The 13,524-nt window shown below is 40.1% G+C and overlaps 2 protein-coding genes across 4 annotated transcripts in view; one reads left to right on the top strand and one right to left on the bottom strand.

Moving 5' to 3' along the window:
• trpm6 (transient receptor potential cation channel, subfamily M, member 6) overlaps nucleotides 1-8,912 on the top strand; it is a 24,772-nt gene extending 15,860 nt beyond the window's left edge. For all 3 annotated transcript variants that reach the window (XM_084358913.1, XM_084358914.1, XM_084358912.1), the window contains exons 26-40: nucleotides 1,259-1,697; nucleotides 1,818-2,451; nucleotides 3,321-3,415; nucleotides 3,572-3,674; nucleotides 3,946-3,992; nucleotides 4,151-4,215; nucleotides 4,300-4,325; nucleotides 4,432-4,482; nucleotides 4,983-5,048; nucleotides 5,161-5,459; nucleotides 5,596-5,678; nucleotides 5,793-5,998; nucleotides 6,825-6,876; nucleotides 6,989-7,101; nucleotides 7,891-8,912. In XM_084358913.1, coding sequence (XP_084215039.1) covers nucleotides 1,259-1,697; nucleotides 1,818-2,451; nucleotides 3,321-3,415; nucleotides 3,572-3,674; nucleotides 3,946-3,992; nucleotides 4,151-4,215; nucleotides 4,300-4,325; nucleotides 4,432-4,482; nucleotides 4,983-5,048; nucleotides 5,161-5,459; nucleotides 5,596-5,678; nucleotides 5,793-5,998; nucleotides 6,825-6,876; nucleotides 6,989-7,101; nucleotides 7,891-7,985 — 2,374 coding nt within the window. In that variant the 3' untranslated portion in view covers nucleotides 7,986-8,912. The remainder of the gene's footprint in view (nucleotides 1-1,258; nucleotides 1,698-1,817; nucleotides 2,452-3,320; nucleotides 3,416-3,571; nucleotides 3,675-3,945; nucleotides 3,993-4,150; nucleotides 4,216-4,299; nucleotides 4,326-4,431; nucleotides 4,483-4,982; nucleotides 5,049-5,160; nucleotides 5,460-5,595; nucleotides 5,679-5,792; nucleotides 5,999-6,824; nucleotides 6,877-6,988; nucleotides 7,102-7,890) is intronic.
• Nucleotides 8,518-13,524, bottom strand: part of rorb (RAR-related orphan receptor B) — a 25,324-nt gene continuing 20,317 nt past the window's right edge. The window contains exon 10 of the mRNA XM_084358915.1: nucleotides 8,518-13,057. Coding sequence (XP_084215041.1) covers nucleotides 12,890-13,057 — 168 coding nt within the window. The 3' untranslated portion in view covers nucleotides 8,518-12,889. The remainder of the gene's footprint in view (nucleotides 13,058-13,524) is intronic.

Below are 13,524 nucleotides of genomic sequence, written 5' to 3'. Positions count from 1 at the left end.
GATGTGAATTAGCATATAGCAAACTCTGGTACAGCTAAGAAGCTGTGCACTGTCCATGTCAAATAAACAAATAATCAAGTATTTCTAAGTGCTGTATCATTTGGAGGCATCTATGACATTACTTATCACCCACCTACAATGCAGTACTGAGTTCCCATCCAAGACAGCTTAACATCCATTCACACCTGGGCTCACCTACCCTAGCAACCCACATGGAGGCCGGTTGGGACCCACAAGTGGCCCCAATGACTCTGAAACTCAGAGCTCACACGTGTCCTTAATGACTCTGTAAGGAAACTCCCACACAGAATTTAAAAGGCTGCAACTCCCCTCCAGTTAGTTAGAACTGAGGAAACCTCTTGAATGAGAGGTGAAATGCCTTCAAGAGACTGAAACAAGTCCAGTTGCCTACGATACAGCACTTAGATTTACCATGACCTGGATGACTGAGAACCTTCATCAACAAATAAATAAGTAAATACATTTGTTTTAGTAAGTAGTCTACTAAGTATACTAGTATCCAGCTCACACAGTCTGTGTACTTGACGACACAGTCTCCCAGTTCATATGTGACTCACAGTATTAAACAACATGTCATCATTGCATGCTGTCAGGCTCATTGTGACATTGTTATGAACTTATAATAATGATATTAACTGTGTTGACTTTTTCTCCAATATTTGGTTGGTGAAACTATAGCCAACAAATGAAGCCGATAATACAAAGCCAAATTCCTTTCATCAACCTAAAAGCTCGCCATCTACACACTCTGATAATAGGTGGCAGTATGCACCTTTAAAGTTAGTTAGCAATCAACAAATAACAAAGAGAAGAAGACAAAGTAGCGCAGCACACTGTTGTGGCACTTATGACCTGAAACTGCTGCACCTGGTTAGAGCCACACAGTTAAGACTAGGGAGCCAAGCATGACATTGGTGGTGTGGGTGTTTTTTACGGTGTCAGAGGAAGACAGCACAATTGCATTTGGCAGCACATGGTCTGCAAGGGTTCAGAGAGGAGGGAGAAAGTCTACAAGTTTAAAACAACAAACCTTACTAGAGCTGTGAAATATGTAATCATCCACCTATGGTCACTACATCTTTGCCTCTCAGGTGTGCATACACTACAAGTAATGAACCTTTTAAAGCACAAAAATGTGAAATCATCCGTTATCTTATCAGTACTGGCCACAACACGCAGGTAAAAAAAATCCATATCGTGCATAACTACCAGTGTTTTTAAATTTTTGTTGCACTAGGGCAGAGGAGATGTGCATGATGATTGGGGAAGTCACAGAGAAGGTCAACTTCATTCAGGACAGCCTTTTAGATTTGGACGGTCAGCTGGGTCAACTCCAGGACCTGTCGGCGCTGGCTGTGGACACCCTCACTCTGCTCTCTGCTTCTGACAGCCTGCATCAGGAGGAGGCGCGCCTGGCTCAATGTCACCCCATCGCAGCGTCCCGGCACATCCTCCTCCACAGCTGGAGCCTCCCGCACAGAAGTGGAGCAGACTGTGATGGACTTAATGTGCGCCGAGTGATGGCCAAGTCATGTAAAAGTACCCCGCCTTCTTTGCTGAAGGGCTACACTCTGGTGGCGAGTAGATGGGCATCACAGGAGTGTCATGTTGGAGCCAGAGGGAGCAGGGGAGGAAGACAAGGACGCACTGAGGAGGGAGAGGAAGGACAAAAGGAGGTACTCACAGTTTTCTTTTAATGCCGTCATTTCAGAACAGCTGCTGTAGGAAGTGAAAGAAATCTTCGTAAAGGGGCTCAGAATTTGGTATTTAGTTTAACACCTATTTCCTTTCCCTAGTCTGCTACCGTTGACCATCTCAGCGAGAACTGGCCAGGAGTTGCTGGACCCGCATCCCGACAGACACTCTGTGAGTCCTGTGGACCATCCCGCTGTGCGTCTCCTCTTTCATCCAGAGGCGTGGAGTCACCACATCATAAACTCTGGACGTGTAGCCCATACCTGTATCCCAGTCAGGAGGAAACATCCATGGAGGAGGAGGAAGAGGGAGAAGAAGAAGAAGAAGAAGAAGAAGAGGAAGAGGAGGAAAGAAGGCAAGAACAGCTGTCTGATGCAGAACCATCCAGACCCTCAAGCAGTGCTGTCCTTCTGTCTGAACCTCGAAACCTCTCTGAGGGTTTGGTAAATCCTGCTTTTTGTTCAGAAAATAGCCAACCAAGTTCTCACTCCAGACCCTCCAGCCAACAAGGAAGAGCAGTGAAATCCCGCAGGTGGGCGTGCCTGTCCAGAGACCGCCCCTATGGCCACTGCAGATCTCTGTCATCCAGTGTGGAGAATATGACCTTCTCTGGCACACCTCTCAGTCCAATGAGAGGGTCATTTCCTTCTCTTAATGAACCACTGACAAAAGAAAGTTTGCCTAGTGGAAGGAGTTTTAGGGATGACACATCACTACGATGCAGCAGGACCAAAGGTATTAATGCAGAGGCTAGAAAACATTATTTATTACAAATTGTGGTTTAAGGTCCAGTGTGTTTGAATTTGGGGGCTTTAAGCTCAGTTTAGACCAAAGATTTGCAACAAGATGAAACAATTCTTTTGTAGTGAAAGGTTGCAGCAGTATGAACTGGCCCGTCTCAGCTCCACTCAAGCTGGCTGATGGTGTCCGCAGCAACTCAGCTTGTCAAATTGCCAGTGGCTGATTCTAGAACATAAGGCACATCAGCTGTTTCAACAGCCAATCAGCATCTCGTGTCAAAGTCAACTGGTCGTAATGTCAGCGTTTTGGATGGAGGAAAGAAGGGTTAACCTCCAACCATCCATTTGTTTGAGGAACAGCTCTGTCTGTATGACACAAGCTTTACAATTCTAATTTACTTATATCAAGCTTTAAAAAGCCTGAAATGTTGGTATTTTGAGTGCAAGTACGTAGAGTCATTGCTATGGAGATGATGCTACAACTTGTCTAGTTTTAAGAACGTTACGCTGGCACTTTGCAAGTAGTCGCAAATCTCAAATTGTCTCATCATGACTCTTTGTTCTGAACAGGGCTTAAGGGGCAGAAATGGAATATACAGTACTGTTGGAAGAATTTGACACACTGGACATTTGAATCAAAAAATGCATTAATTAAAAATCTAGAAAGTACTAGAGGGATTATTCAGATGTGAAGCGTTCCTTTGCTTCATGTATGCCTCTGCATATAACAGAGAAACAATTTATATAGTAATCTAAAAAATCTGGATGTTCATTATGTCTTTTGTGTACTGAATATACTTAAGTGTAAAAATGCAGACAGCCTTTCTGACAGCTCATGTGTGTTTTCTTTCTTTTTTTTTGCAGAGTGGTCCAAGTCCTCTGACTTCACTCAAGTTGACAGCATAGGCAAAAGCCAGAACAGGAAGACGGTGAAGATACAAGAGAGCAGTCCAGAAACTGTAATGTGACAAGATTTGTTTTTCAGAGCATACTGTTGAGATTTATTCATGACAATTAAACTCTCTCCATTATGATTCATTAATGCACTTAATACAACATGGAACATACAATTTAAATTTGAACTTTTCCATCTCTCTGTTTCTGATGGAAAACAGAAAACCATGGAGTCCCACTTGTCTGATGCCTGCTGGAAAAGGTTCCGGAGATTTAGAGGGGAACCTACATGTTGGTCGGCTTCAACCAGCCTCAGTCAGCTCAGTAAGGAGCTAGTCATGTTTAAATTAAGTGCACATTAGTTATTTGTGATACTGTCAGCGTACTTCATCCATTGACCTGAATACAAAGTGGCACTAAAAGGAGAAGGAGAGGGTGATAAGGAGCTTGTTTGGCCTCTAAATTTATTTATGTAACCAATCCAGAGTAAACATTAAGAGACAAAGAACAGTCACCTAATAATATATATAAAGGTATTTACAGTGTTGGCTTTGTTTTAAAGATTTGAATATTGAAAATATTAATATTGTTTCAGATTTTGAACCAATGGATTTGTTGCAGAAACAAGTGTTTTCTCATCAGGTAAATGTGTACCAAGTTGAAATATGTACTGTAGTAATAGTGGTAACATAAATACATATTATTTATTATTATTATATAAATATTGAGGAACTACAATATGTATTGAATGTATAATATGCCAGTGAGATTGGTCTGATTTTCTTTGCATTGGCCTTCAGGATATGTGGAGCCCCACTCATTCAGCATGGAACAGCTGGGCCAGATCCATGAGCAGGAGGTCTTCGTAAGTCAGCCTTTGTTTCGGCTGTCCATAATATTCGTAAATTTCAAATTAATTCAAATGGTTTTCTTTATGTCTCCATTGCAGTTTACAGAGTGGGATTGCCCCTGAAGGTATTTCTGAACATGGAGTGCAGACCTGTTTCCAATAAAATGTTTTTATACACACACATTCACTGGTTTTGCATTTTAATTGTTCCCCTTGTTTTGCTTGCTGCAGTGAAGAGCCCCTCATTCCAGTCCACTGACAATTTGTACCCGCACTATTCAGGTAATAAAATAGTATTTAAAATACTAAATTAAGTTATTTTAGCTATCAGGCCTGTCACGATATTTACGTCATTGAGTTATTTTACATTTTATCGACCTTCAGATATATGTAGATGTCGATAATTTTTTTATCTGACCTTGATATGGCCTGTTTCCCTTCCCAAAGGAAGACTTTGGTGTGTACGGAAGGGAATTTTTAACATTTTATTTATTGGTATTTATTTTCTTTCTATATGGTATTTAAATATTTTCTTAAGAATTTAAAATTCACTGTTCTGAAAGGAGTTATTTGCTTTATTATTCTGTATATTATCAAATCAGTGGCATAAAATTGTCTTTAAATGACAATAACTATTTATTGCGATTACTTCTGGGACAATTTATTTCATCCAAGAAAAAGTAGCTATCATGACAGGCCTAGTGACTGTCAATATTTTTTGGTGCATCAGACTTTAAAAGCTTTTTTTCCCCTTCTTCTTTGTTGTGTTTGTGTGTTAACAGCTGTGGAGAGAAACAACCTAATGAGACTGGCTCACACCATCCCCTTCACACCTGTTTCCATTATGGGTAACTTTTTTGTTTGGTGTCACAGTAAACTTATTTCTTGTTGATTACCATCTTAAATTTTTTTCTATTTCTTTCCATGCTCTTCATCTACTGTTTTCCTCATTCTGTGCAGGAGGTGAAGAGGTCAGCATCTACTCTCTGGAGGAAGTGCCCTCCAATGTTGACCCTGAATCCAACACAGTATCCTCCTGGTCGTCACGAGGCCTGTCTGCCATGCTGCAGCCCCTCTTCAGTGAGGAGGGCTCTCTGGATGGGGGTCTCCGGCGAGGCTGCAGGGTGCTGTGCACCTGGGCAGAACAGGACGTGCTCAGACCTGGTCTGGTGTACATAGTCAAAGCCTTCAGAGCGGAGGTGGTTCGTGCCTGGCAGAGGTACTTCCATGGTAGCACAGCACTGCAGCTTTGTTTAAGGGTACGTTTATCTAAAAAGTATATATGAATTCAATTGATTAGTAGAATTGCACCTATTAGTTAAATGTTTGCAATTTGAAGTTTTAGCTTCCTGCAAGTCTAAATTTATGATCAACCTCTGTTTGACATCCCTGAAGGAGATCCAGCAGCAGAGAGCAGCCCAGAAGATGATGACAGTGTTCAACCAGGTCAAACCTGAAGATATGCAACACTCACCAAGGTGTGTGTGTGTGTGTGTGTGTGTGTGTGTGTGTGTGTGTGTGTGTGTGTGTGCTTGTCCCCTCTCTTGTGTATGCATCTGTGTTTGTCTGAAAATCTCTTTTCTGTCCACCAGGTTTCTAGATGTATCACTGGTCCTCTGGCATTCAAATGGCCAGTGGCTGACTATTGAGAGGAACATGTCTGGTGACTTCAGGAAGTACAACAACAACACAGGAGAGGAGATTGTCCCCTGCTGTTCACTGGAAGAAATGCTACTAGCATTCTCACACTGGACATACGAGTACTCATCTAGAGAGCTTCTGGTGCTCGATATACAAGGTAGGCTATTTTACCAAGTGTTCACGGTTGCACAGTAATTAAAATTTTATTGAAATCACAACATGGCCAAGTGGAATATTCACATGCTGCATTTTTTTGATAAAGATAAAGCATTGTGGTTCTACAGAGATGTCCCAGCCTACAAATCATATTCTTAAGATGTGAGGGGAAAAAAATCATATCATCATCGCTCTATTCCTTTTCAGTGAAAATAATTACCATTACTCTTAAAATCGTGACTCAAATAGCAATCAACCTTGTGACCTAATAAATTAGAGATATGACGATAAAAGATTTTATCATGGATCGCAATAAAAAACACACATGAATTTGATCAAGGTGATATTTCATTATCGGGAATTTTGTGAATCGAAATAATTATGAATATCTGGTTTCGTGATTCATTCACCATGGCTGCAGGCATGGCTTGTACATACAAACAAGTCAAATTGGAAGTGTGTAAATACTACGGATTCCAAACTAAAACACTACAGAGCAATGAGGGTACCTACCATTTATTTATTGTGCATGAAGCCCTTACGTTTTATGACACTTTAAGATTCTTTGATCGTTTTTCAAAAAGATGATGTGTGTCCTATCTGTGATGCAATAAAAATATTTTTTTTTACCTGTGTTTTCTTGCCAAATATAAGGATAAAGTGATCCCAGTAGTGCAATTTTAGTTTTATGAATATTTTGATGATTATCCGGATGATTTTATGAATCACAATTATGTTGGACAGGATAATCATGACATGAAATCTTCATACCGTTCCATGCCTAATCACAATATCTGTCATTTATCTTTGTGTTGTTTTGTTGACAGGAGTTGGAGAAGAACTGACTGATCCAACGGTGATCATGGCAGACAATCAAAGGTACAGTGACCAGCAGCAGATGGAGGTTATCAATAATGTTTGGTTGAAGAAATCTAGAAATTATCAAATTCTCTCTAACAGATGTTCAAACCTTTCTCTGACTCTGTTGCAGTGGTGGCAGGGGTGAGATGCTTTTTGGTCCTGATAACCTTGGAGATGCTGCCATCAGCGGGTTCCTGCAGAAGCACTCTTGTGGCGCCTGCTGCCGTAGACTGGGCCTAACAGGTCAGAAAATGTTCAGCATTGCTGTGGATGTGTGTGTGTGTGTGAGAGAGAGAAGTGGTGAGAAAGGATGTTTGTACAAAAAAAACCTTGCTTTTTTAAATCTAATTCTGAAAACCAATATGTGATTTGCATTCGGTAGTGTATACAAAGGATTTTTTTTTTTGTCATTTGTGTTTTTTACTTGTGCACGTGTGTTTATGCATGTATTCGTATGTCACCTCTGTGTCGTCACTCTGGAGGCCTACGTTGGCTCTGAGATAAATCCCCAACAACTTCAAATGAAGACAACACACACCAACAGCCAGCTAATTAAGCCGCGAGTGTTCGTTTATTTCTATAACAACAGTAGTGTTTGAGGCATGGGGGTGGGCCCTGCTTTGTGCGTTGTGCTCCACGGCCTTTGATTACGTATTAATCATGTCTTTGTGCTGGCGATGTGCTGCTGAGACATTAGCTTTGATTAGCTATTAATTAACGTCTCTGGGTAGGCACGATACCGGCATCTGGAGGATAACTGCTCGGAAAGAAACTGTGCTCAAAAACAAACAAGCCCGGCAAACAAACACACAAACACTAACAATCAGACACAGTTGTTTTGATATTTCAAAGGTGCGTTGTGTTTCCTCTTCCTCTTCTTGTGTCCTCTCCAAGATTTCTCCAACAAATCAAACCAAATTATTCATGCTGGATGCATGGACTTCCTCCCAGGCCTGTCAGTATTCTCTTTCTTGTGATAATGACTGCGTTATTGGAACGACATGTCGCTAACTGATGTTTCTGTTGTTTTAGATTTAGGGAAGTGTTCGGACAGCTGCAAGAACAGCAGTGAGGCAGAGCCGACGGCGGGGAAGGAAGAACAAGAGAACGATGATACTGAGGTGTAACCTTTGACCCAGGAAGTAGGGAAAAAAAGACACTTGCACTTTTACCAACACGTGTACGGAGACTGCCTGAACACACACTCACACATATGTTCTCACAAGATACTGTCTCGGTATCCTGCGGCAGCCCTGATTCCTTTGCAGTGGAAACAGTGTTGTATTTAATCATGAACAGTCTGTGACTAGACACTAGAGATTTAATTACTTTAATTTGTAAAAAAAAAAAAATGCTAATATATTGTTTCACTTTAATAAGTAAGTACTGTCAGGAGGAAAGAAGTGTTGCATATTATTTTTTTATAAAAATTGGTTTTATATAATTAAGCTTTATCTTATGAATCATAAAGAGAACAGTAACAACAAACTACTTTTTCTAAATTACATTTTAAAAATTCTTTTGTACTTTTTTGATACATATTTTGAATCTGACAGAAACCATGACTGTTAAAATTAACATATACATAATGTTCCAAAATTGTACCATGTTTGGATGAAATAAAAAGTGTGTATGTGACAGAATAACGAGGCAGAAATGCACCCATAAAATTTCTTTTATTTTTTTTTCTTCCCACAACAAAATGTCTACAAAAGCGATAAAATATAGAATTTAACAAAAATCACTTCAGACCTTCACATTGTATATACATCTCAAAGGAGGACTCAGTAAGGGCCCTGCATAGCTCTGAACTTCAACCCATTCTGATCCATCAAATGTGGCTGTTTGTGGCTCTCTTTGATGCAAATGAATGCACGCATGCACGCACACACTCTTTCATCATCATGTTAAAAAAAAAAAAAGCTCCAGTAGAGCTCATGGATTTCTAGTCGAGTCAGAGTTCAGAGTCCAGCAGAGTCCCCGCTCACCAAATGAAAAAAGCATAAAATGTAAAAACTGTTTGTCAGTGTAATTAAATACACATTTTCCTTGGAGTTCCCCTTTTTTGATTGGTTTCTCAAGTAAACTCACACAGTAAAGCATCTACGCCCCACTCTGCCAATCCTCTCCTCACTAGCTATGGCACTTTGAAAACAACAACAAAAAAAAGTCTTGTTTTATTGTATTTTTTGTTTTGTTTTGTTAATCCTGTGTAAAAGAGGTTCTGTCACCCGACGACCTTTTAGGTTTCGGTAACAGGTTGCTACATTTTGTTTTATTTGCTCTTGCTGGGATGCAAAGACATTCTAAACAATAAATTAACAATTTTCAACACTACTCCAATTGCACGCACGTGTAATGCATCAAGAAAGTTTACAAAGCATTGGTAGAGCAAACATCTCATTCTCTCTGTTTCTCTGTCTCACAAACACACACACTCGCACACAGATTTCTCAGGAAAAGGAGGAGGAGGTTTTGGGTGGAGTGTAATTGACTAAGTGTAGGAAATGCATTTCAAACCAAGTGTATTAAAAAATGTATGCGCAATTTGTCTGAGCCATCACATAGAATGACGACTAGTTTTATTGTGCGCTCTGCGATGTCAGTCTGTGTTGATGGAGTGAAGTAAAGGCGCATGATGTGTTCAGCCCCTCACACTGAACAGGCTACTCCATAACATTCAGAATAGGATACCCTCCCCATATCGTCCCCTCCCACTTCAGGTTAAGGGTCTTTGATCCGGTTCAATAAGGCCAGTTCAGAAAAGGGCCGTTCACTGACTGGTTATACCAACTCACACATTCAAAGGTTGAGAGAAAAATAAGCCATTTCAAATCGAACAACAAATTTTAAAATTGGTTGTGTATAAATAAGAGCATTTTATTTAAAAATGATTTCAGCTTGTGAAAAAAAATTTGCTTTGAACTGACTGAAATGATGTGGAATTTGCCCTAAAACCCGTCGCCCACCCCGCCAATAATAACCCCTCCCACGAAACTCACAATATCATGAGAAGAGAAAACACAAATAAGCCCCAAATGTTTCATTGCAATGAAACGTCATGCAAATAGAACAGAACAACAATAGGCTAATAGTAATAGAAGAATAGTAGTCATAATAAGAACAATAATAATAGTAAATAGTAATAAAATAAAAAATAATCTTACAATGCAAACATGACAGTAGTAAATGCCTCCAGTTCTTATTGCTACAGTATCTTACTTACAGTGTTGCGTTGCCACTCGTTCTTGCCAGCACATCCCCTCTCATAACCCCATCCCACCCCTCTGATTCACAGTCTAACAAGGGAAAATAAAAATATCACACACAAAAACTTCATATTCAGAGTTGGAATTCACTGTCCCAGGGGTGTTGTGATGGCGCTTGATTCACAGCTTACTAGTGGACTTCTCTCACTGTCCCCAAAGCAGCAAAATAAGCAGTAAACATGAGTGCACAGTGGTGATGAGAGCACGCTGACGTACAGTATATATTTTTTTGTTTTTCTTCATGTGCTACGTAACAATGCCTGTCATCTAGTCTGGGCTCTGGAGAGATACGGACAGTGAATTCATGCTCTGTACACACATACACACAGACACACACTTATCAAAGCCTTGTCTGGGCAGATTCCTTCGCCTGCACACGTTTGGCGACGTATGCCATTTTTTATCCTAAAAAGTTATTCTTTAATAATTAAATTTTTTGTAAATTTTGCAAAAATATTAAACCCTCTTTTAATGCAAAGTCAGAAAAAGAGCTGCTCCCTGAGAGATGCTGTGTAGTGCATCGAGCCTTAATGAGCAAGTGATTGTCTTAAGAGTCACTGGCCTCTGATCTGGGGTCGGGTCAGGGGTTGAAGGACGGACTTTATGAATGGATCACTGAAACATTGATGCTCGTTATTTTGTTTACCATGTGGAGTAAACATATGTAAGTGTGAAAATGGTAATGGTTCAAGTGTTTCTAATGTTAATGATTGCACAACTTGTCAGACTGTGTCCGTGCTTATAGCAAGTTGAACATTTGCAAACAACCCAACGCAGATCTCCATTTTTAGTTCCACAGAGCAAATATGTCATTTTGCAAGTATTTAGGTAACCAAGTACAATTAGCTGATTAATTTTGTGCTATTATTGTGTATCTGTTATCACTTATTTTGATAAAAAGCTTGGCTAAAAGGGAAGTTGCACTTAGATTTGTCATTGCTCAACATAGATCTCTTAACAAAAGTAATGCATACAGAGCATCAAGTTTCAAACTGTTCCTTCACTTATCAAACAGTGATAGCTACCAAATACACATCTTACACAGTGGCCAAATGCTCAAACATTTATGTGGAAAAAGCAACAAACATGATAAGTGCTATTCATTTATGGAATGACTAATGAAAAGCAAAAAAAGTGATTGTCTATCACAGCTTTCTGAGTGAACTGTCAATGTAATATTTTAGCTTTAAAAGATCACTGGTAGCTAACCATCTTTCAATAAGTCATATGTGTTAACCCAGATCATATTGTGTGACATTAAAAACACTGCAGAGTCTGCGGTGGGATGAGTACCATCCATAGAGATGATTGTTAGACATATTTAATATTCAAGAGTCAAATATAGTGCATTCTTGTTAAAACTGCTGCCCTGTTGAGCGAGAAGAGATGGAAAGGAGAGAAGTTAGATCAGAAAGGCAGTGTGAAAGTTATTGCTCTTTAGAGAAAATGGTCCTTCATATTCACAGCCTGGAATGATTGACATCCACTGACTGGATTGTGCAAATAGTGATGGGAGGGATGAGGGCGTACAGCGCTCATACAGGCTTTTGAAAATTGGCAAGTTGTGAGTTAAATTCAAGTTTATCTTGATCTTTTTGGTGGAATTTTTATCCACTTCTTCATTGTGATTTCTGCCGAAATCTCATGTCAAGGCCCTAATACATAAGAAAATAAGGGGCGGGGTGAGAGGAATTCGGTAAGAGGTGGGGTTTATTTATAGGAGGTCCTAGTTTCTGATTGGTTGATTCTGGTTGATTGTTCGAAAGCAGTCCAGCGTTTGTTGGACATATTTATTGCAGCGAGAAATAGATGATTGATAGGACGGCAAATCTGCCTGATTCTTTTACTTGCAAAATAGAATATTTATGTATATATCTTCACCTTGAAAAGTAGTAGCCATTATTTTCTTTTTTTTTAAATCCTTCATATGCTCTCTTTACAATTCTATAAGTTCTCATCAGAAGGATGCAGTACCTTCTTTACATATGAACAAAATCCAGACAAGGCTTCTATATATCAACAAAACCCGAATCGACTCCCGGTTTTACCCAATATTCTTTTACAAGTCTCAACTTTACAAATTCTGTACACAAGAAACTATCAAATAAAATAAAAACACATAGACAAGGTATAATCAGCCACATTGGACTGCTGTATATTTAAATTAGGACTAACTTATTTTAACAGAACAAGAAGTAATACTGGAATCCGCTCTGCACTAGAAGAATATCTACAATAGCTTCTCTAAAACCACAGTTCCCTCCCCTGTCCAGCTTCTTCAGCCTCACAATTTCTTCACGTGAAAAAAAAAATCAAACAAATGTAAAAGTTTTTTTTCCAAAGTTAAAACAAATTAACTTACCCATTTTTTTTTTAAAAGATTGACAGCTTACAATTGTTCCTAGATGGTTTAAAGTCTGTACATTTCTGGTCAGTCAGTTCAATTCAGGAGACAGAAGGAAGCCCCATTTAGGTTGTGGCTTGGGGCGCGTTTTCATTTATATATACATTCTTCAGACTGTATCGGTGAACAGGATGGGATAAGTGCTGGACATTCCTAGTATTGTTGGCGGTATCTGTAAGTTTCTGGCAGATGACTCCTCACCCTCCAGCCTGAATTGAGACTGGGGGAGCTCGGGAATATGTGTTTGCCACGTTGATGACATGATCGACACAGCTGCTGTTGTCTCGTCAGACGCTGCTGTCTTCTTATTTTCTTGTTCCTCTTCTAATGCTGTTTGCTGTGTTGAGACCACAGGCAGTCACTTGGGCATGGTCATGGGCAGGGAGTTGGGGTCAGGGTTGAAGAGTTCTTTGTAGAGCGGAGGGAAGAGGACATTGACTGTCTCCGGGTGGAGCTGCTGGAAGGCCTGGAGCTCCTCGGTGTGGAGCGTGCACAGGGCGGACAACGTTGGAATTCGGCTGATCAGCTGTCAGACACAAGATGGAGATACAGTCAAGGACAAGTGGAAATCAGACTGGTAAACTACAAACGAAGATAAAATTAGATGTGAGTTTATTGTACAAGAGTCGAGCTGCCAGAGGAGCTGTTGTCTGTCCCCTCTTTCTGACCAAGGAGGTTCAGGAGCTGGTTCGGAGCATGTGCCTACTTTGGGACCAGTTCTTTGTGTTTTGACAGCCAAAGAACAGGCCAGGAAAACCGGTTCTATACATGTAGCCGTACCAACACTTTGCTGGTTTAAAACAAAAAACTGCTTATGTCAGGGGCTGGGTTATCAACCAACCACCAACTAAAATTGCTAATGACCTTTATTTTTAAAAAACAGATAGTATAGCATGTTCTGGCTTATCCACAGGAGAATAAACAAACGATTTTCACTATGGACACCAAATCGAAGCAACAGTGGTCCGATGACCAGTCGGACCACTGGATGCC

This window comes from Pagrus pagrus (genome assembly GCF_965226575.1).
Source record: "Pagrus pagrus genome assembly, chromosome: 8".
NCBI lineage: Eukaryota > Metazoa > Chordata > Actinopteri > Spariformes > Sparidae > Pagrus > Pagrus pagrus.
The sequence above is the reverse complement of the archived record's forward strand: the minus strand, read 5'-3'. Positions and strand labels throughout refer to the sequence as shown.